This window comes from Chiloscyllium punctatum, chromosome 1 (assembly GCF_047496795.1).
Source record: "Chiloscyllium punctatum isolate Juve2018m chromosome 1, sChiPun1.3, whole genome shotgun sequence".
In the NCBI taxonomy this organism is placed as follows: domain Eukaryota; kingdom Metazoa; phylum Chordata; class Chondrichthyes; order Orectolobiformes; family Hemiscylliidae; genus Chiloscyllium; species Chiloscyllium punctatum.
The window spans coordinates 49,224,069-49,247,562 of record NC_092739.1 but is presented as its reverse complement, the minus strand read 5'-3'; the positions used below and the strand labels follow the sequence as shown (position 1 = coordinate 49,247,562).

At 43.5% G+C, this 23,494-nt stretch overlaps 1 protein-coding gene across 6 annotated transcripts in view; it reads right to left on the bottom strand.

Moving 5' to 3' along the window:
- c1qtnf7 (C1q and TNF related 7) overlaps positions 1–23,494 on the bottom strand; it is a 49,321-nt gene that overhangs the window by 10,103 nt on the left and 15,724 nt on the right. For all 6 annotated transcript variants that reach the window (XM_072556012.1, XM_072556032.1, XM_072556003.1 and 3 more), the window contains one exon: positions 10,744–11,001. In XM_072556012.1, the coding sequence (XP_072412113.1) occupies positions 10,744–10,993 (250 nt within the window). In that variant the 5' untranslated portion in view covers positions 10,994–11,001. The remainder of the gene's footprint in view (positions 1–10,743; positions 11,002–23,494) is intronic.

The window sequence follows — 23,494 nt, the reverse complement described above, 5'->3', positions numbered from 1 at the left end:
AGTGTTGAAGAAGCAGGGAGGCTGCGTAAGGACTTTGCCGTATTAGGTGAGTGGTCAAAGAAGTGGCAGATGGTATACAATGTAGCGAAGTGTGAGGTTATACATTTTCGAAGGAAGAATACAGGTGTAGACTATTTTGTAAATGAGGAAAGGCTTAGAAATCAGAAGTGCAAAGGAACTTGTATTTCTTAGATCAGAATTCTCTTAAGTTTAACATGCAGGTTCAGCTGGCAGTTCGGAAAACAAATGCAATGTTAGCATTCATTTTAAGAGGGCTAGAATACAAGAGCAGGGATGTAACTGCTGAGGCTGTAGAAACATGAAAACATAGAAAATAGGTGCAAGAGGAGGTCATTTAGCCCTTTGAGCCTGAATCACCTGGCTGATCGTGCAATCTCAGTATCCCATTCCCACCCTCTCCCCATACCCCTTGATCCCGTTAGCCACAAGGGCCATGTCCAACTCCCTCTTGAATCTATCTAATGAACTGGTCCCAACAGCTTCCTGTGGGAGAAAATTCACAGATTCACAACTCTCTGAGGGAAGAAATTCTTCCTCATCCCAGTTCTGTTTGGCTTACCCCTTATTCTTAGATTGTGACTCCTAGTTCTGGACTTCCACAACATCAGAAACATTCTTCATGCATCTAGCCTGTCCAGACTGCTCTAGTCAGACTGTATTTGGAATATTGTGAGCAGCTTTGAGCCCATAGATAAAGAAAGGTGTGCTGGCCTTGGAGAAGATCCAGAGCAGGTTTACAAGAATGATCCTGGGTATGAAGGGCTGGTCATATGTGGAGTGTCTGAGGACTCTGTGTCTGTACTCAACGGGGTTTAGAAGGATGAGGAGGAGATCTGACCGAAACTTACAGGATACTGAGAACCCTGGATACTGTGCATGTGGAGAAGATGTTTCCACTAGTATGTGAGACTAGAACCTGGGGGTACAGTCTCAGAGAGAAGGGACTGACCCTTTAGAACTGAGATGAGGAGGAATTTCTTCAGCCACAGGATGGTAACTCTGTGGAATTCATTGCCACAGAAGGCTGTGGAGGCCAAGTCATCCAGTGTATTTAAGACAGAGATAGATAAGTTCTTGATTGGTAAGGGGGTCAAGGGTTACAGGGAGAAAGCAGGAGAATGGGACTGAAAAGCATATTAGCCATGATTGAATGGCTGAGCAGATTTGATGGGCTGAATGGCCTAATTTTGCTCTTACATCTTATGGTATTTGGACTTTTAAAGGGGTGTTTTTCAAGCTACGTAGTAGATTACAAATCCTATATCTTCTGTGTTACTATAAGTAGTCATGTTACAATAAGTAGTTTTTTTGCTGTTACTGATGAACCTGCTATGAATTGCTTTTGTTCTGTGTAGCAGTCAGTCAGATAAATTGGTTATTTTGATGGTCTCACTAGAATTGCATAATGTTACACTTTTTAGGATGATTTGTGGAACAGTGGGGAGTAATTACTGGTACATACTTCCTGGTCAAGTCATAACAAAGGCCAAAAGGGAATGACAGGTACTGATTGGCAGGAAACTATCAAATCATTCTCTTATGCTTCTTCCACACTCAAACCAGAACTGACTAGAGAACAATTACTTTCAGCACATTTATATAGCTTAGAGATTGGTCTGCTCCACATTTATTGTGTACAGCTTGAATTAATTTCACGGTAAATTGAATGAAAAAAGTACAAATTAGGGGCATTCGTGTTAAAGGAAACTAAAATAATCTAATACAAATAAATAACATGTTAAGGAAAAAAATGTGAATGGGGATTTATTTAAAGCTAAATAGGTCATGCATCTGAAAGTTTGGCTGGGATTTAATGCTTTTTGCACGAAATAAGGGGTTAGATGTCTTTAATGGTGACAAATCCTCACCTCCATCAGATCAAATGTAAGCCAGGAACCTATGTCCTGACCAATGGCTTTTCCACCTGTCAGATACTGTGCCAAGAGATCTACACCAATTGGAGCTGCCAGCCGATCAGAGGGCAGCAAACACTGAGAACTGAAGACCCCGAGGCTGGAGCAGCAAGGAGAGTGATTTTTGTTGGAGAACATGAGGTCAGGGGTCAAAAGCAAGGGCAGTGAATTGGCTTTCAGCAACAACACACCTGCCTAATCTGTGACTCCAATTGCCTCAGGACTGGCCTGGTTTCCAATTTGTTTGCAACAGGGTGGGTAATGGGGCTGATGGTGGTTTGAGGCTCTAATTAATCACTTACAGGGGTTTAAATGATACAGGGTTGGGGATGTTGTCCATGCGTCTTCCATCCGGAACCTGGTTGCTAAGAGGGCAAAAAGGGAGTGAGTTTCTCACCTGTGCAAACTTGCCCCAATGTTTGTTCTCTTGCAAGAATAACAGAGTGTTACAGAGAGAGAACACCAGATAGAGGGACGGTGAGTGTTACAGAGAGAGAACACCAGATAGAGGGACGGTGAGTGTTACAGAGAGAGAACACCAGATAGAGGGACGGTGAGTGTTACAGAGAGAACACCAGATAGAGGGACGGTGAGTGTTACAGAGAGAGCAGCAGGGATAGGGACAGTGAGTGTTACAGAGAGAGAACACCAGGGAGAGGGATAGTTAGTGTTACAGAGAGAGAACACCAGGGAGAGGGTTAGCTAGTGTTACAGAGAGAGAGAGAGAGCAGCAGGGATAGGGACAGTGAGTGTTACAGAGAGAGAAAACCAGGGATAGGGACAGTGAGTGTTACAGAGTGAAAGCACCAGGGATAGGGACAGTGAGTGTTACAGAGAGAGAAAACCAGGGATAGGGACAGTGAGTGTTACAGAGAGAGAAAACCGGGGATAGGGACAGAGAGTGTTACAGAGTGAAAGCAGCAGGGATAGGGACAGTGAGTGTTACAGAGAGAGAAAACCAGGGATAGGGACAGTGACTGTTACAGAGAGAGAACACCAGGGAGAGGGACAGTTAGTGTTACAGAGAGAGAGAGAGAGCAGCAGGGATAGGGACAGTGAGTGTTACAGAGAGAGAAAACCAGGGATAGGGACAGTGACTGTTACAGAGAGAGAACACCAGGAATAGGGACAGTGACTTTTACAGAGAGAGAACACCAGATAGAGGGACGGTGAGTGTTACAGAGAGAACACCAGATAGAGGGACGGTGAGTGTTACAGAGAGAGCAGCAGGGATAGGGACAGTGAGTGTTACAGAGAGAGAACACCAGGGAGAGGGATAGTTAGTGTTACAGAGAGAGAACACCAGGGAGAGGGTTAGCTAGTGTTACAGAGAGAGAGAGAGAGCAGCAGGGATAGGGACAGTGAGTGTTACAGAGAGAGAAAACCAGGGATAGGGACAGTGAGTGTTACAGAGTGAAAGCACCAGGGATAGGGACAGTGAGTGTTACAGAGAGAGAAAACCAGGGATAGGGACAGTGAGTGTTACAGAGAGAGAAAACCGGGGATAGGGACAGAGAGTGTTACAGAGTGAAAGCAGCAGGGATAGGGACAGTGAGTGTTACAGAGAGAGAAAACCAGGGATAGGGACAGTGACTGTTACAGAGAGAGAACACCAGGGAGAGGGACAGTTAGTGTTACAGAGAGAGAGAGAGAGCAGCAGGGATAGGGACAGTGAGTGTTACAGAGAGAGAAAACCAGGGATAGGGACAGTGACTGTTACAGAGAGAGAACACCAGGAATAGGGACAGTGACTTTTACAGAGAGAGAACACCAGGAATAGGGACAGTGACTGTTACAGAGAGAGAACACGAGGGAGATGACAGTGAGTGTTACAGAGAGACAACACCAGGGAGAGTGACAGTGACTGTTACAGAGAGAGAGAGAGCAGCAGGGATAGGGACAGTGAGTGTTACAGAGAGAGAGCAGCAGGGATAGGGACAGAGTGTTACAGAGAGAGAAAACCAGGGATAGGGACAGTGACTGTTACAGAGAGAGAACAGCAGGGACAGAGACAGTGAGTGTTACAGAGAGAGAACACCAGGAATAGGGACAGTGAGTGTTACAGAGAGAGAGCAGCAGGGATAGGGACAGAGTGTTACAGAGAGAGACAACACCAGGAATAGGGACAGTGAGTGTTACAGAGAGAGAGCAGCAGGGATAGGGACAGTGAGTGTTACAGAGAGAACACCAGGAATAGGGACAGTGAGTGTTACAGAGAGAGAGCAGCAGGGATAGGGACAGTGAGTGTTACAGAGAGAACACCAGGAATAGGGACAGTGAGTGTTACAGAGAGAGAGCAGCAGGGATAGGGACAGTGAGTGTTACAGAGAGAACACCAGGAATAGGGACAGTGAGTGTTACAGAGAGAGAGCAGCAGGGATAGGGACAGTGACTGTTACAGGGAGAGAGCAGCAGGGATAGGGACAGTGACTGTTACAGGGAGAGAGCAGCAGGGATAGGGACAGTGAGTGTTACAGAGAGAGAACACCAGGGATATGGACAGTGACTGTTACAGGGAGAGAGCAGCAGGGATAGGGACAGTGACTGTTACAGGGAGAGAGCAGCAGGGATAGGGACAGTGACTGTTACAGGGAGAGAGCACCAGGGATAAGGACAGTGAGTGTTACAGGGAGAGAACACCAGGGAAAGGGACAGTGACTGTTACAGGGAGAGAGCAGCAGGAATAGGGACAGTGAGTGTTACAGAGAGAGAGAACACCACAGATAGGGACAGAGAGTGTTACAGAGAGAGAGCACCAGGGATAGGGACAGAGAGTGTTACAGAGAGAGAGCAGCAGGGATAGAGATAGTGAGTGTTACAGAGAGAGAACACCAGGGATAGGGACAGTGACTGTTACAGAGAGAGAACACCAGGAATAGGGACAGTGACTGTTACAGAGAGAGAACACCAGGGAGATGACAGTGAGTGTTACAGAGAGACAACACCAGGGAGAGGGACAGTAAGCAGAGTTTACCAGCCTCTGAACAATGAGTAATGTTGTATCAGTATTGAATTTGGTGAAAATGGAAATATTCCATTCTTGATGTCGATAAACAAAAGTTCTCAATTTCCCCATAACGAAGATTTTCACAACCGGTTGAGAATTTTATACATAGCTGTTGAGAAGTTGATTTGCATGCATTAACATCTCCTTTTAACCTAATCTTGTCCCATTTTACTACAGTTTGCAATTTTACCAGGCACTGGAGAGAAATTAGTTGGCAACAGTTCCCAGCATGAAATTCTGAGTGGTGACCAGATGACTCCAGTCACAATTTCCTATTCTGGGCATCTATCTTGGCTGACAGTGGCCAACATCTCAGGGCCTATGCCCTGAGCAGTGACCTTCAGCAATCATTCACCCAAGGAGGCTGGCATTGGATATGCACCAGCTGCAAACATCCTCATAGCACATTTCCACCTGTAGCACAGTTCAGTCCTTCAGGACTGAAGTTTGGAGTGTTGATTCCAGATCAGTTTGCACAACAGGACAAGCACCTTGTGCATTGTTGACAGTTCATCTCAGGGCTCTTAGTTTGTTCTCTTAGCGCTCACTCACTTCTCACTTACTTGACATTCATAACATCTCTGCTTTACCTTGCCTTTCTGTGCATTGCAACATCTTTTGGAACTTACAACTTCATGGCACTTTGGTCTTCAAGATTGTGGTGCTGGGAAAGCGTCTGATAAAGGGCTTTTGCCTGAAGTGTCAATTCTCCTGCTCCTCAGATGCTGCTTGATCTGCTGTGCTTTTCCAGGACCACACTCTCTAATCTCCAGCGTCTGCAGTCCTCACTTTCGCCTGGTACTTTGGTCTTGTCTTGCTTTTCAGTACTGACATATAGCCAGACAGCTTTTCATGTTTGCCAGCAGTGATCAGTCTAAGAGGTGGACAGACACCAATCTCCATCAATATTTGTTTGCAAGAAGGAGGTGGATATAGCTCTTGTGGCTAAAGGGATCAAAGGATATAGTGGAAAGCTGGATTAGAATATTCAGCTTGTCGATCAACCATGATCAAATTTAAATACAGAGCAGGCATGAGGGGTCAAATGGCCTACTCCTGCTCCTACCATCTGTGTTTCCCTGTTAATATCAGATGTACATGCGTGTGAGGGAATCACATAAATTTACAGTAGTTCTAACACATTTACAATCCCCTACTGTATTTACATGACATGACTTGTTCTGCATGCTTTGGAATAATGACCCAATGTCACATCCATGTTGAACCATCCCAGTGCTCTCCTTGCCAGAAGCTCCATCTCCCACTGTACTGAGGACTATGTGAAACTGTCATTTGTGTGTGATGTCAATGCTGATGGCTCATATTATTAAGGACTTGTGTTATTTCTGATATTCCCCACACAGGTTCAGTAGAACCATCACCATTGGTTGCGGCCACAGCAATGGGACAAAGAAATTGTGAAGGAACAAATGCAGCAGCAAGTCTAAGACCAGCAGCTTCTGAGCAGCCTCCAATTGCCAGATTCATAGCTGGAACTCCCCTCAGAGAGTGGACGAGCTACAGGAAGCCTAGTGGATATCTTCCTCAATGCTAATTCCTGCAGATAAGTGAGGTGCCGTGCTGTTGCTGTCCCGGGATGCCATCATAGATATTTGACAGCAGGACTTGTGTACTGAAGGGGTAAGTAGCTTCTATCGCACTGGCCATCAAAGTACAGCGGCACTAATCATTTTATGGAACTGGCTGCTTCCAAGGACACATGTGGGATCTCTCAACCCACAAGGTATCAAGGCTGTTACTGATGCAATTTATGTCAGTTCCCACCACCTTATCTTGTCTCCCTGTGATACGTTCCATGTTGACACCCAAGCGGCAGGCTTTGTGGATATGCATGTCTTCTTCCAGGTGTAGGATTCTGTTTACTGTACCCGTCACATTAGAACCCCACGTCATCATGTAGGTGACTTCATCAGTTGAACAGGTTGCCATCCGGTCATTGCACAAGTCCTCTGTGATCAAAGTCAGCATCAAGTACCCTGGGGGCAGCCATTATACTTATAAGAGAAGTCTTACTTCCCAGCTTCGTTTCAAGGGTCAGATGCCTTACAAGAATAGCTATTGGAAGACAAGTGCTCCCATGGCTGATAAATACATGAGGCAACCCCTGCCTCAGGCCATGTGTAAGGACAATGGAGCCACTACTTCCACCAATGTAATTGAGGAGGAGACAGTAAGCTCCCTGAAATTTTGATGATTGAATCAGTTGGTGGTATAAGGACCTCCAGATTCTTGATGAAAGGCTTGTGTCCGAAACCTAAAACTTCCTGCTCCTCGGATGCTGCCTGACCTGCTGTGCTTTTCCAGCACCACACTCTCGACTCTGATCTCCAGCATCTGCAGTTCTCACTTCCTCCCAGTATCAGGGCCTTGCCGTACAGTCCACACAGAGTGTGTCACAGAATAGAAGTTTTCTGAGTTTTCTAAAGGTAAAGTCAGACCACATAGCTGCTCTCTCATTAGAGAAAAAGGACTGGTGGTGCCTTACCTTGAGGGTCACCACACCTCAGGCAGTGGGAGCGACTGAGAAGGGAGAATCCTTCGCGGTAACCTCAGCTAAGGCAAGAATTGAAGCCACTCAATTGGCATTGGAAACCAGCTGTCTGGCCAACTTAGCTCACCAACCCCAAGGTGTTTTGTAGAACTAGAGCAGATAATGAAGGGATAGGGTTGAGCTTAAGAGTTTGAGAACAGCAGCAGGCTACCGAGGAGGAAGCTGAGGACATTGAGCAGGAGGAACATCGCCATCAGCATGACACAGCAGTGCAATGCTGGACACAATAAACCAGACAGGACTTAACTGGTACTCACTTCCAACAGGTATGAGTTGGGTTAAGCGGTCAGTGATTGACTGTAAATATGATGTTCATTGAAAAGCTTTCAGGCTGGTTTATTCCCAGAAGCAAATGCAGTTTTGTTTTGTTTGTTGCTTCTTCATTTTTCCTGTTGCTTAGTAAAAGTTAACATTAACAACTGGACAAAAGCTTTCTAACATGGGATGCTCCTGCATTGCAGCAATGACTCTATGTTATGCTGTACTTCTGACTGGATTCCAACATTGTATAGCACCAGGGGCGGCACAGTGACACAGTGGTTAGCACTGCTGTCTCACAGCGCCAGAGACCTGGGTTCAATTCCCGCCAATTGTCTGCATCTTCTCCCCGTGTCTGCGTGGGTTTCCTCCGGGTGCTCCGGTTTCCTCCCACTGTCCAAAAATGTGCAGGTTAGGTGAATTGGCCATGCTAAATTGCCCGTAGTGTTAGGTGAAGGGGTAAATATAGGGGAATGGGTCTGGGTGGGTTGCTCTTCGGAGGGTCGGTGTGGACTTGTTGGGCCGAAGGGCCTGTTTCCATACTGTAAGCAATCTAATCTAAAGATGAGGAGCATCTGTAGCTTCATTCCTGCAGCTGCAGTTACAATAACAGTCAATGCAAAATCTGATGATGTAAAGAGGCAACATACTTATAGATGTGAGAATTCATTTCCAACAAAGTGTCACTCATACCATCCATGTACCATCTGAAGCTTTTCTTTCTTGTTTCTCCCTCAATATTCTCTGAAGATCTGTTTGTGGCTGACACCACCTGACCTGGTACAGTTGGCATTAACTGTGGCACTGGTAGTGTGAATCCCAGAAGGTCCCAGTAGTGGTGGGTAATTCTGCCACTAGTGATCCCATGATAATCCAAGTGTAGCGGCATTGAGGTCAGCAGTAGAGAATTCCTGGAGATAATTACTCAAGTTCATGGAGAGAAATACTCCATGAAACTCCCCAACATTTACACTTATCTGATTTTTGGTAATATTTAACCCAGATCATGAGATAAAACAAACTCCAGGGGGAGAGAGACAGGGTGTGCCACAAAGCAAAATACCTGCAATGGGATAGTGAATGACATAGACTGAACATGAGGAAGAGTGGAACAAAATATAAAGGGACATAATATCTGACCCTCAAAACAAAGCTGTACAATATATAATATGAAATCTTAAATATAAAGGTTGTTGATCTAAAGTTTAGTTGAAATGGGTCTCGCTTCATAAAACTAGACAGCTGCTGATGCCCCTAAGGCATCTGGACATAACTCTTTAAATGGGGACACAGGAGATTCTATCAAAGCTTAAGGCATTCCTGAATGGGTTTGAGGTGTGGGTGTGCAAATGAAGGGGTTATGGGCTACATGAAGTGAGTTCTGACTTCTGAAAAAGTGGACTTTAGGTTAGGTGAAATTTAGGAGTTTAGCAAGGAAATATTAAAGGAATTGAGCCAAATATAGTGACGGGATGAATAAGAATTTCAACAGAGGTTAAAAAAAAGTGCCTGAGTCATTATCAGCGGTGAGTAACGTTGCAAATATATAAGTAAGTAATGCGTGTGATGGAAGGTTTATGGGATTTGAAGCTCAGGTCAGAATCAAGTTGAACAAAAGCTGTGAATAGTTTGACACAGTAGAAAATTGTGACCAAGAGTGGATACAGTTACAAGTTTGCGCAATCTGTTATAGTTTGTAGAGGATGGTTTAAAAAGTCATCAAAATTCAGTGGGAAGTACTTTAACTTATCCAAACAGAAGACTAATGCTTACCCTTTGTTTGCCACTCCCCATGGTCACCACCAAACTTCATTAAGATACCATCAATGAACTGTTGCTCTACTTTCCAGCGGGCTTTTGAAAGTTTGTAGAAAAAAGGGACTTCTGAGGGTGTTGCAGCAGGAAACAGAAGGAAGAGGTTGATGGCCTAAATCTTCCTTTCTGTGTCCTGCTCTTCCTGGTCCCATGGAAGAACATTACAACTTACCTAGAGGCCTTCTTGGGCTTATTAATCCCCTTCTCATGGCATTCCCTCAGTGGGAAAGATGCAGGTGATGTCTTGTTCAACCCAAAGTCAAAATCATGTCAAGAATCAATGGTGTCATAGATGATGATTAATATGTGACATGAAACCAAATGCTAGAAGTCTGAAATAAAAGCAGAAAATGCTGGGAAAACTTAGGAAATCAGGCAGCCTCTATGTGGAGAAACAGAGTTAACATTTCACATCGATGAGTTCCCTTCTGAAGGGTCAGATGCTGCTTCACTTGCTGAGTATTTTGAACATTTTCTGTTATTAATATCTGAATTAGCACCATGCTGACTTTAAGCAGGCAGTAGGCAGCTTATCTCTCTATCCAGAATCATTCGTTGAAATGGTGGGAACTTTCCAGCAGTTACTAACATTTTCATAAGACTTTAATCACCACCCTTCTAATATTATCAAAGTGGGTAAGGTTAGTTTTACCCAGAAACATTGGACAAGTAGTCTAATATTAAAGAAACTACAACAAAGAGGGCTGGTGATGATTTCCAGTTGTGTATCATTAATGTGCACTTCAAAAACATTTATAATGTCCCAGTATGGCAATAACATGCAGATAAATAAACTTCTGATTGACACAAGATACGTTTAAGTTCTGTTTTGATGTCTTTATTAACTGCACTGATTGAAGATTATTTGATCAACCTACTGTTTACTTTAGACCATTGCATTTAAAGAAAAAAGTGAAATGATCCTTTGCATGGAAATCTCTATTGATTGTGTGAAAGTTGCTCTCAGATTCAACTAATTATTCCAACAGACTAACTCTCAGATTTCCATTAAACACAGTTATTTTAAGATGTTGAATATCCATATTGAGATTGGTATATTGCAAATGTAATTTAGCATTAATCCTAATTTGACTGGTTTTGTAAGAAAAGTATATTTCTACAATAGCTGACTAAATAAAGAAATGTAAATACTGTACCCGATGCCCCTTTCTCTCCCTTTTCTCCAGGTCTGCCGTCTCTTCCATCTCTGCCTGGGAGGCCTATGCGTCCATGAGGTCCTGGGTTTCCATTTGCTCCAGGTGGCCCTGGTGGGCCAGGTAAACCAGGTACACTACATATTAACTTGGAAATATTACTGGTGTATCTTCGATCTCCCTTGAGTTTGCTCAGAAGAGCTTGGCCAGATATGCAGTAAAAAAAAGCTGCCAGGTAAAGTGAGGCAAACATCTTGAGATCTATAAAAAAAAATGCACAGAATGCTTTAATACAGTTTGACAATGACACACTTTAACATAAATTGTTCAGACATGAAGTAGTGCTCACTGCTGCCTACTGGTGGCAACAGCTGAAAATGTGTCGCTGGAAAAGCGCAGCAGGTCAGGTAGCATCCAAGGAACAGGAGAATCGACGTTTCGGGCATAAGCCCTTCTTCAGGAATGAGGAAAGTGTGTCCAGCAGGCTAAGATAAAAGGAAGGGAGGAGGGACTTGGGGGAGGGGCGTTGGAAATGTGATAGGTGGAAGGAGGTCAAGGTGAGGGTGATAGGCCGGAGTGGGTTGGGGGCGGAGAGGTCAGGAAAAAGATTGCAGGTTAGGAAGGCGGTGCTGAGTTCGAGGGATTTGACTGAGACAAGGTGGGGGGAGGGGAAATGAGGAAACTGGAGAAATCTGAGTTCATCCCTTGTGGTTAGAGGGTTCCTAGGCGGAAGATGAGGTGCTCTTCCTCCAACCGTTGTGTTGCTATGGTCTGGCGATGGAGGAGTCCAAGGACCTGCACGTCCTTGGTGGAGTGGGAGGGGGAGTTGAAGTGTTGAGCTACAGGGTGGTTGGGTTGGTTGGTCCGGGTGTCCCAGAGGTGTTCTCTGAAACGTTCCGCAAGTAGGCGGCCTGTCTCCCCAATATAGACGAGGCCACATCGGGTGCAGTATATAAATGTAGGTAGCGGCGCATGGCTGCAAGCGTGGAACGGAGGTTTTTAAATGTAGGTAGCGGCACAAGGCTTTTTAAATGTAGGTAGCGGCACATGGCTTTTTAAATGTAGGTAGCGGCGCATGGCAACATTCAAGCATTTGATTCATTTATGAAGTATTTGCAAAGTGAAGATGGCATAGTGGCTCAGTGGTTAGCACTGCTGCCTTACAGGGACCTGGGTTTGATTCCAGCCTTGGGTGACTATCGTCTGGATGCTTTGGGTTTCCTCCTGCAGTCCAAAGATGAGCAGGTTAGGAGGATTGGCCATGGCAAATTGCCTGTAGTGTCCAGGGATGAGGGTCTGTGTGGGATACCCTTTGGAGGGTTGGTGCAGACTCAGTGGGCTGAATGGCCTCTCTTTGCAGTGTACAGGTTCTAGGAATCATTAGCATTCGAAAGAGAAAAGCTGAACTACCTTGGTTCTGATTGGTTGAGTTTCGCCTTTAATTTTAATCTCGTCAAAACACGGTCTTAATAAAAATTATTCTCCAAATTTCTGATCATAAAATCTTACCAAACAATGATGAAATTCACAAGTGTTTGACCTTTCATGTTAGCCCCATGGCTTGAAGTGGGAGTGATCGGAAACTATCAGTATTTGCTGTTGTCATTGTACTGAACTGACAGCTATTTCAGAAGTCTGCACGTGTACAGCATATAGTCTATTGGAAATCTAGGAGATGTTTTCAGTAATTCATCCAGAAGTTGTGTTGCTGATGTTCCTGGGGACTGAAATATCTAAGCAAACAATGAACTTTTAAAATGTTCCACTTTTATGCTGTTAGTTGTGTTACAAACAAACCCTTGAGAATTAGCTTGTTGAATGAGAAGTCTTTAACTTCAAATTTACCAGTTTCGAAGATACCTTGAATAATCTCAACCTTGATCTTGAAAAGTTTATTTTATGTTTGTCTTTATATTTATGCCAGTTTTTTCATTGCTGATAAATAACAATATGTATCAACAATTAAATAACTTCCTGTTGCAGTTTGCACACTTTAATTTTAACCGTTTTCTTAATTCTATCATAATTATTTGCTTCACTGTCTGAAAATTTAAATAAAAACGATAATCAATATTTTTAACTACTTAGTTTGGTTCCTGCGAGAATACTTCAATGTCATTGGCTGCTCATTCTGCTTCAATAAAGTGTGGCGCTGGAAAAGCACAGCAGATCAGGCAGCATCCAAGGAGCAGGAGAGTCGAAGTTTCGAGCATTAGCCTTTCATTAGGTCTGGGGAGAGGGAAAAGGCTGAGAAATAAATAGAGGGAGGGGGATTGAGGCTGAGGGTAACGTAGATGGGATGGCGATAGGTGGGTGCAGGTAGGCAGTGTTTGCGATAGATCAGTGGGAAGTGTGGAGCAGATAGATGGAAAGAAGATGGACAGGTAGGTCACGTCAACAAAGCAGTGCCAAATCGGAGGGTTGGATCTGGGATGAAGTGAGGGGTGGAGAGATTTGGAAGCTGGTGAATTCAATGTTGAGGCCCTGTGGTTGTAGGCTCCAGTTTGCAGGTGGCCTTGTGTAGGCGTTGGAGGAGGCTCAGAATGGACATGTCATGGGGGGGAGTGGGAGGGCGTGTTGAAACGGATGGCCACAGGAAGGTGGGGTTAGTTGGTGTGTATGGGCCAGAGATGTTCTCTGAACCGGTTTGCAAGTTATTGCTTGGCCTGTCTGATGTAGAGGAGACCACATCAAAAACAACGGATGCAGTAAATGCGGTTCAAGGATATGCAAGTAAATCTCTGCCGGATTTGGAATGATCCTTTGGGGCCATGGACGGAGGTGAGGGGGAAGTGTGGGCCCAGGTTTTATGCCTCTTACAGTGGCAGGGGAAGGTGCCGGGTGTGGATGGGGGTTGGTGCGGAGTGTGGACCTAACAAGGGAGTCACAGAGGGAATGGTTCCTACGGAATGCAGATAGTGGTGGAGAGGGAAAAATATTTTTGGTAGTGGGTTCTGACTGTGGAAGGTGAAAATGGCAGAGGATGATCTGCTGGATTTTGAGGACCAGGGGATTCTCTCCTTGTTGGGGTTGGGGAAGGTGGTTTGAGGGCAGACCTGTGGGAAATGGGAGGAGATGCATTTCAGGGCATTGTGATCATGGGAGAGGGCAAATTATAGTCCTTGAAGTAGGAGGACATCTGGGATGTCCTGGATTGAAATTGTTCATCCTGGGAGCAGATACGGCAACGGTGGAGGAATTGGAACGAAGGGATCGCATTTTTATGGGTGCAGTGTGAGGACCACTGATACCATTGCTGATGGATACTTTGAGATCCTAAGTATGTATGTTAGCTCGCTGAGCTCGAAGGTTTGTTTTCACATGTTTCATCACCATACTAGGCAACATCATCGGTGAGGGTCTCTGGTGAAGCGCTGGTGGTATGTCCCGCCTTATATCAGAGGTGTGCACATGTTCCACAGACACCACTTCGGAAGAAAACTGGTTGTGTTAATACATTGGTCAGCAAAGAGTCAATATTTTGGACTATTATCTTTATGTGTTATATCTTCTCCTCGTGCTCAGTTGATATTTTGTACATAATGTTTCTAATTAACATGTGATTAACCAACCTCTGAACTTCTGATTGCTTCCAGATGTGGTCAAATGTGGCCTGTAATTACTTACAGATTTTATAAAAGAAGATTGACATGAAGAATTAATCTACCACATCTGCCATTCCCTGGTCTACCAGGATATGTTCATTGATTTGAACCCTTTCTATCAAACTATGACCTTGAAATCAGGTCTAATTATGAAACAAGATTTAGCAGAATCTTCCCTGCCCTGTTGAGGCAATTTTGGAAACTTTGTCCAAGGCATGTCAATTCCATTCTCACTTCCAGATTTTCCCAGAAGCAGACTCCCTGTTCTCATTTGTGATAGGCATTTGATCAGATTATATAAAATGGACAATTAGAATGTAATTGCGCACAGCAATCTTATAGGAAGTGCACTCTACAATAGAAATTCAACAATACCATGGTGAAGATCCCAAGACAGAAGGTCAGAAGGAGTGCAAAGGCTGCTGGCCTTGCCGCTATCATGGAGCCCCACAACTGAAATCAGCACAGCTGTGCTCTGAGGAAAACTTGCAAAGGAATTTACTAATATCCACGACAACTCTGGGCTGGTGTGTAAGCTCATGGCTGTGAAGTAGTTAATACTCATAACACATTAACATTATCCATTTTAGTAATGTCACACAGTGCATGGTGGAGGTAAGGAGTCTTACTCTCAGTTTTCAAAGAGAATAAATGAATGTTTAGACCCCACAAGTTCTCGTAGTGTAGCTCAGCTAAATGTGGTTGTTAGCATACAATAAAACTTCCTATCTAAGGGGAGTACATCTTCTGTAGATAATCTACAGCAGTGCATCCATCAATCACTAGATCGAACTATGACAAAACAAAGCCAAATGAGGATTGGCAGCAAAATATCTCAAACCTCCCTTTCCCACTACCACAGACTGGTAGAGGAAGCAAAAAACCAGAAGGTTGCAGCAGAGGTTATTTGGGAAATATTACATGTGCCTTCCTTCTTTATGAGCCTCAACAATGCCTCCATCTGCCTCATGAGTGACCACCTCTTCACTGAGTTTAGTAGCTGGAGGACTGGCCAATCCTGTTGGCCCCTTCCGTTGGGCATTCTACTTCCATATTCCACGATTCTCTGAGAGGGAAGGGCACATCGTGGGGTTAGGTCCTCTAAACAACTTGACGATTAAAATTTTTTAAGATGGAGGATATTTCATCAAATTGTTTTGAAATCTTTTTAACAACAACTATATCACGTGGCTTGGTCTTGGCAGTCTATGAAATAAAACTCTGTGCAAATTGGGTTTGGAAAGTGCCCTGGGGTAGAATGTAAGGATGGGGGGAAGAGGAAGACGTGGGTTACTGACACATCATAAACTTAAATATTTTAGTTTTAATGCTTTGCAAACTTAGAAATTCCTCCCCACCCTCAACCATTTATAATTTATCAATTGGAGAATGCTGTATCCACATGCTGTTCTTTGTCAATGGCACTTTGCAATAACTGGGATCAAACTGGTCACAGTATCAACACAGAGGTCATTAATTCCAGCAGCAACAGTGTGCATTGTATTCCTCTTAATACAGAAGGAAATACGCAATCTCATCAAAAGGATTCAAATAGAGAATTGGTTCAGAGATCCCTCAGAATGAATTGAAAATTGAGATTGGTGAAATCCCTGCAACTATTTCAACTTTGTACTGCCATGAGACACTATCGCCTACTGAAGTACACAGTGATTATTCTGGAGCTAATGGGGATTGATTTCCTGACCATCAATCCTGCCCAGTTTTACATTTGGCACACTTCAGTAATTCAAGACACTTTCTGCTGACATTACGAGGTTAAATATTTAACTGTCATGCGTTAATGAACAGTAGAAAGGAAATGGATGATGAACTGTGAAAACAAGTTACAAAGACACATATTAACAATGCAATTATAATTGCTGAAATTTTTAGCCATGTGAAAAATATTGGAGAAAAGCAATATGTTCAGTCTGTTCTGGACTATTTACTAAGTCAATGCGCTATCACTCAAATAAAAAAAAAGAATTAAACATCACACAACACCAAGTTATAGTCCAACAGGTTTATGTGGAAGCACTAGCTTTTGGAGTGCTGCTCCTTCATCAGGGCAATTTATACCGGAAATCTATAAATAAGAAGCCATGCAGAATATAATTAGGTTCAGCACTGGGTTGGAAACTGAACAAAAAAGATGTTAAGTGCAAAGGTACTTGATAGGAAGAGTCAAAAAATCATTGCACAATGAAAAGGAATGTTGCCTGGATCAAATGGAAAGAAATATCAAGAAATAGAGCTGTAATTAGCAGCAGAAAATACTTGAAGAATATATTTTGATTCCTTTCCTTTGCTGTGGATCCATGGATAAACAGAAGAAATCGGTCAAATTTGCAACAATAAACACACATTTAATATTTGTAGGCCCAAATAAAAGGTATTTTTCAGAACAAATATTAATCCCAAATATATAGTTCCACCAAAATAAAGTTGAGAAAAATTAAGACAGTGTGTGAAAGATAATTGAGAAAAACATACAAGTAAATGAAAAGACATTTTGGAAGTGGACAATTGTGAGGTTCATGGGAGAATTACTCACAAGAGACATACTTGTGATTAAATTAGGAAGGATGAGGATAAACATTACAGTTGTGATCAATGGAATTTGGCTTGGCGGTTTTTGTGGAGGAAAACATCAGCACATACCTATTGGGTCTTTTTTTCTGCTGTGCTATGATTCTGGAAAAAGCTGACATAGTGAATCTACAAGAAATGCAAACTACTATGTTTGTTGGAAATCTGAAACAAGCACAGAGAATGGTGGAAAAACTCAGCAGGTTCAGCAGCATCTGAAGAGAGAGAAAGCAGAGCCAATGTTTTGACTCTGATTAATTGTTTCTCCCTTCACGGATGCTGCCAGACCTGCTGAGTTTCTCCAGCATTGTTGGTTTCAGTGATTCCACCTCCAAACAGACCCCACTACCAGGGATATATTTCCCTCCTCACCCCTTTCCGCCTTCCGCAAAAACCGTTCCCTCCACGACTACCTGGTCAGGTCCACGCCCCCAAACAACCTACCCTCCAATCCTGGCACTTTCCCCTGCCACCGCAGGAACTGTAAAACCTGCGCCCACACCTCCTCCCTCACCTCTATCCAAGGCCCTAAAGGAGCCTTCCACATCCATCAAAGTTTTACTTGCACATCCACTAATATCATTTATTGTAGGCGTTGCTCCTGATGCGGTCTCCTCTACATTGGGGAGACTGGGCGCCTCCTAGCAGAGCGCTTTAGGGAACATCTCCGGGACACCCGCACCAATCAACCACACCGCCCCGTGGCCCAACATTTCAACTCCCCCTCCCACTCTGCCGAGGACATGGAGCTCCTGGGCCTCCTTCACCGCCGCTCCCTCACCACCAGACGCCTGGAGGAAGAACACCTCATCTTCCGCCTCGGAACACTTCAACCCCAGGGCATCAATGTGGACTTCAACAGTTTCCTCATTTCCCCTTCCCCCACCTCACCCTAGTTCTAAACTTCCAGCTCAGTAACTGTCCCCTTGACTTGTCCAGACTTGTCCTACCTGCCTATCTTCTTTTCCACCTGTCCACTCCACCCTCTCCTCCTTGACCTATCACCTTCATCTCCTCCCCCACTCACCCATTGTACTCTATGCTACTTTCTCCCCACCCCCACCCTCCTCTAGCTTATCTCTCCACGCTTCAGGCTCACTGCCTTTATTCCTGATGAAGGGCTTTTGCCCGAAACGTCGATTTCGAAGCTCCTTGGATGCTGCCTGAACTGCTGTGCTCTTCCAGCACCACTAATCCAGAATCGTGAATCTACATCTGCCTATTGCTCCTTAAGTTAGATAAGAGTTGATACTCTAGATGCGTCTTTTCTTTCTTCTTTATTCTTTCATGGAATGTGAAACATCACTGGCAAGGCCACCGTTTGTTCCCCATCTTTAATTGGTTGAGTGGCTTGGTACCAGAGGGCAGTCAAAAGTCAACAACAAAGCTGTGGGTTGGGAGTCACCTGGGATGGGACAGATGGGTTCTTATGACAATTAATAATAGTTACCATGGTTACCATGACTGAGACTAGCTTCTAATTCCAAATTTATTAATTCAGCTTTAAGGTCCACCAGCTGGATATTTCCATTGACTTCCATTTTCCTAAGGCTCTTGCTACAACAGTAGACAGCCTAATGGTCACATGATGAAGTTTATTTCACAAGTGGACAAGCAAAGAAGCCGGAGACAGGTACAGCTGAGGAAAATCTTTATCAGAGAGTGTAGGATACTGCAAGCTCTGCTCAGCTGGATATAAGAGCTGAATCTCAGTGGTTATCAATAATGAGAACTATTCTGAAGCAGCAGTTGAAAGTGTCTCAGGGTTATTACAACCTTCCCAGAGGCTCTGTGCACACTTGAAGAGTGATTTCAGCCATCTGTCTCCAGCAATGTGCTGTGAAGTTTCGATCTTTGTGATTACGTTCAAATCCATGGAAAGAGTGGTCACCTACACTGAGCATCAAATGAGCAATCAAGCAAGTGCAAACTTGCCCAGGCCATAAAGACTAGGCCATAAGTCTACACTTTAAACAGGATGAAGTCAAACTGACCATTCAGTGCCTCACTCAATGGAGCAAAGTGCTGTAGCATTTGGCTGGCAGGGCACAATGAGTGGGCTATCAGATGGAGAAAGATGTCATGGAAGTAGAGACTCTGCTTGAAGCACTTTCACTTCTGATCCATTCCTCAGTACACCACGTGTTGCCACCACGTGATACCCACTCTACAGGTGCAAGTGGACCAATCATTGGCAGGATCCTCATGGGCTCCAAAACCTCATCAACCAAGAGCATCTGAGCAGTCCCATGCAAATGTGAGCAGGCTGACTCTGCTGAAGCCAAAGGATAGCACCATGTGGTAGTTGAAAAAGGACAGGAGTGGAATTTTATGATTACGTAAGGGTTTGCACATAAGTCTTTAACAAAGTATCACTGTGTTATGTTTCTGGTAAGATATTTTGTACCACGAAGGCTATCTAATAGTTCTATTTTCCTGTAATTCCTATTTATCATCGCTGCCTTACAATGGCCTTATACCCTTGTGAAAAGCCACAACGTCAGGGTTAAAGAGGAGAATGTGCAGCTAGGAAAGAGATGAACTGTTGATTTTGAGACTGCTTTGTGCTGAGGTTTGGGGGCTTGCCAAGTGGGCTAAGAATATGTGTGACACCTGGTTGCACTGCCACACATTCTCAATTGGGAATACCTGTTTTATACATTAACTACTTTGTGTAAATGCTGGTACCCGAACCATATCACAGTCCTCCCCCTCTTGCTCCTCTAATTGTTGCTCCTTCTCAGCTTCCTCCTACAAAGCATTCAGCACCTTCTTCCTCTTGGAGTTACAGCCCTTTTTGTAGCTCAATATTGCATATGACGCATGAGACCACTTTCACCCTGAACACCCTGACTGATACAAACTAAAGTGTAGCTCCTAAGTGCATCTTTGGAACAGTGTTTCCTTGCTCTATCATAGTTCTGATAATCAGCAATCTTTCCTTGGCATCACTGTATCAGCTCCTTACTCGTGCCATCAGTCATGTTTCAGTGTAGCCCTCGTCTACAAGAAATTATTTGCTAATTCTGGGGTGTGAATATCACAGGGAGGTTTGCCCCACACAGAATAGAATCAATGTGGGATCGCCCCGGGAATCTTGCGGAGATAATGATGTTGATCCTTGTGTAGTTGTAGATGAGCTGACATTAGTGAAGTGGAAGCCATTTTGGTTGATGAAGTCGCCAAAGGTGATCTGGAGTGTCTGAATTGCCACAAACAGGATTAATGGGATTACATTTTTACCCTGTGTTTTGAAACATTTAAATGTACGCCGTCTGTAAAGAGTTTATTCTATTTATTATCATTTCTGTTGCATAATAACCTTTCGTTTTAATATTAAAACAACTTCTGCAACATTGGAGGCTTATGTTCCATTGATATCCTGACACCGCCTCATTAAACCAAAAAAAAGACAAATATGATTTACCAAGCCTGATTTCAGTCTAGGATCTGACTTGTCTAGTAATAACATCAGCTGGACCATAACATAAGGCATGCCTGTTTAAAAGTCTGGTTTTAGCTTATAATTTCAGGCCTAGTCGATGTCCAAAGATGTGCAGTTTAGGCGGATTGGCCATGGGGTCCAGGGATGTGCAGGTTAGGGGCATTAGCTATGGGAAATGCAGGGTCACAGAGGTAGGGTGAGGGCAAGACTGGCCAGGATGCTCTTCGGAGGGTCAGTGTAAACTCGATGGGCCAAATGGCCTGCTTCCACATTATAGGGATTCTATGGTTTTATGATTCCCATAGTCTAATGTGAATTTGCCTAAAGGTGGTAAAACAGTCTTCTATTTGCTTGGCACTCGAGTGCTAGTTATAAATAACTTTCATGGAGCAGTCTATGTAGCCAATTTTTTTAATATAGAACCATGAGTGTCATTGCCTGGGCCCATTCCTAATTGATTCAAGTGGCTTGCTGGGGCCATTTCAAGGAAACCACTCACAGGCCAAAGCAGATAAAGTTGTCAAGTTTCCTTCCCTAAAAAAGGCATTAACAAATGAACCTAATGAGTTTTTAAGACAATCAACCATAATTATCTGGTCTTCATTTGGCTACACTTAAATTTCAGAATTTTATTGAATTCAAATTTCATCATCTGCCATGTCCAATGGTATTACTCTGGGTTTCTGGTCTATTAGTCCTATCATGCTACTATTACACCACTACCTCCCCTACCTTGCACTGCTATTACAGTGTGGGTCTTTCAGTCTGGGTGACTGAGTTTACACATTCACAGTTAGATCCTTAATAATCCTCTGAGCAGCTGTTCCTGGTTTGTGCTTCCACTCCCTTACCAGAATGACGTGTAGCTCAATGTTGAAGCTCATGGCTCTACCTTGGCCACTTCAGAGGCTGTTTAGCACCAAAAAATCACCCCCTATGAGGCTGAATAGCACCTGCAGAATGTGTAACAAAATTTTTGTGACACACTCTGTTCATAACCTGTCATGAACTGTCAAAGGAATTTTAAGTGCAAAGATAGCTGACATTTATTTTCACCCAATTTACAGTATTGTTCTGTCTTCAGCAGCGGTCATATACATTTATCTTTAAAACTTGTAAGGACTGTGTCTTTTGCCATTTAAAACAAAAAATAACTGGATTGAAATGAGAGGGAGCTGTCTTAAACAAAACAATATTTGAAAGGGTGACTGCAGTTTTGAAAGCAAGTGACCTGACAGCCAGGGCAGGTATGATAAATGCTGTTGGAAAAGTAAAGATTGAAGAAAATTGCTGATGATTTGGAATGGAGAGGGTGTACAGATTCAGCTTGTGTGGTCTACGGACTAGTGAATAGTTTTTGGTATCTTTTTGTCTGTGTGATTGGTTCTCAGATAATTGATTAGCTTAGTGCTCAGAACAAATTACATAGAGAAGAATACCCAGTTCAACCCCAGCTCAAGAACAGTCTCTCTATTCTCTGCAGTAAAACTCACTATAAACTTGAAGGAAACCAGTTTATCTTTTCCACAACAGTTGTTGTGAACTGACTTTTAACTGATCAGTCAAAGCTGTTTTATGAGTATATCAACCACATTATGTCTCTTACCAACCAGTGATAGAGTCTGGAAAAAGATGGCTGAAGGACTTTGCTAGCCAGTAGAAGAATCAAAAGGATCATCTCAGTAACAGAAGCTGAGAGGATCTGAGATACAGAGAGAGGCTGAACAGGCTGGGGCTGTTTTCCCTGGAGCATCGGAGGCTGAGGGGTGACCTTATAGAGGTTTACAAACTTATGAGGGGCATGGATAGGATAAATAGACAAAGTCTTTTCCCTGGGGTTGGGGAGTCCAGAACTACAGGTCATAGGTTTAGGGTGAGAGGGGAAAGATATAAAAGAGACCTAAGGGGCAACATTTTCATGCAGAGGGTGGTACGTGTATGAAATGAGCTGCCAGAGGAAATGGTGGAGGCTGGTACAATTGCAACATTTAAAAGGCATTTGGATGGGTATATGAACAGGAAGGGTTTGGAGGGATATGGGCCGAGTGCTGGCAGGTGGGACTAGATTGGGTTGGGATATCTGGTTGGCATGGACGGGTTGGACTGAAGTGTCTGTTTCCATGCTGAACATCTCTCTGACTCTATGACTGTATAATTGAACTGTCTTTCCAGTTTGCCTGTCTGCTCATTGCCTATTTTATCTGGTCTGTTTGTCTGTCTGAGTGTGTAAACAGGGAGTTCATAAGCTGATTAGAGCTTTAATTAGTAGTGTTAAATGCTGACGATTTGTAACTATTTAACTATAGCTAAAATCGAAGTACTTATAATAAATATTAATTCTTGTTCAGTCCAGACACCTGATCCATGCTTTCTATCAATCAGAGTATCAAAGTCAGGTAAATTAGAAAACGTTGTATATTTCACAAATCTTTAACTTTCGTGACAACCATGGGACTAGTGGGGCTGAATTTCCAGTTCACTGCCCCCTTGAGATGTAATGAACTGTAGAAAAAGTTCAAGTACAATTCTATTTGGAGGTCAAAAAAGGATCAGCATAAAATTTTCTTGTGTATGATGTTTGTTTTCCTGGTTTTATGTCTCTGTAAATTCCAGGAAAATCTGCCTGCTTGCCCTTCGCAGACAATTTTAGAGCCCCTTCTCCACTGCTGGTTATATGTCAGATTTAACTCAATGAAAGTATCCCTATAGAATTGTGACTACAATTCAAAAGCATTTCATTGATGGAGTGCTTTAGAATATCCTGAAGTTCTGAGATATAAGTTCTTAGCTGATATAGTTTGCAATGCAGAGTGATCCCAACAGTGTGCATTCAATTCCTGCACTGGCTGAAGTTACCATGAAGGACTCTCCTTCTCAACCTCTCCTCTCACCTGAGGTGTGTTGATCCTTAGGTTAAGCCACCAGCAGTCTCTTTCTCTCCAATAAGAGAGCAGCCCTATGGTCCAATAGGACAATGGACATTTCATGTTTACCTTTGCCTTTAGCTAGAAGTCTAACAATTACATCTGAATTTGGTCTACATTGTCAGGCTCCAGGGATATGCTTTCCTCATCTGAAAACATTTGTTTGTGCTTATAGACTTTTTAAATATAGA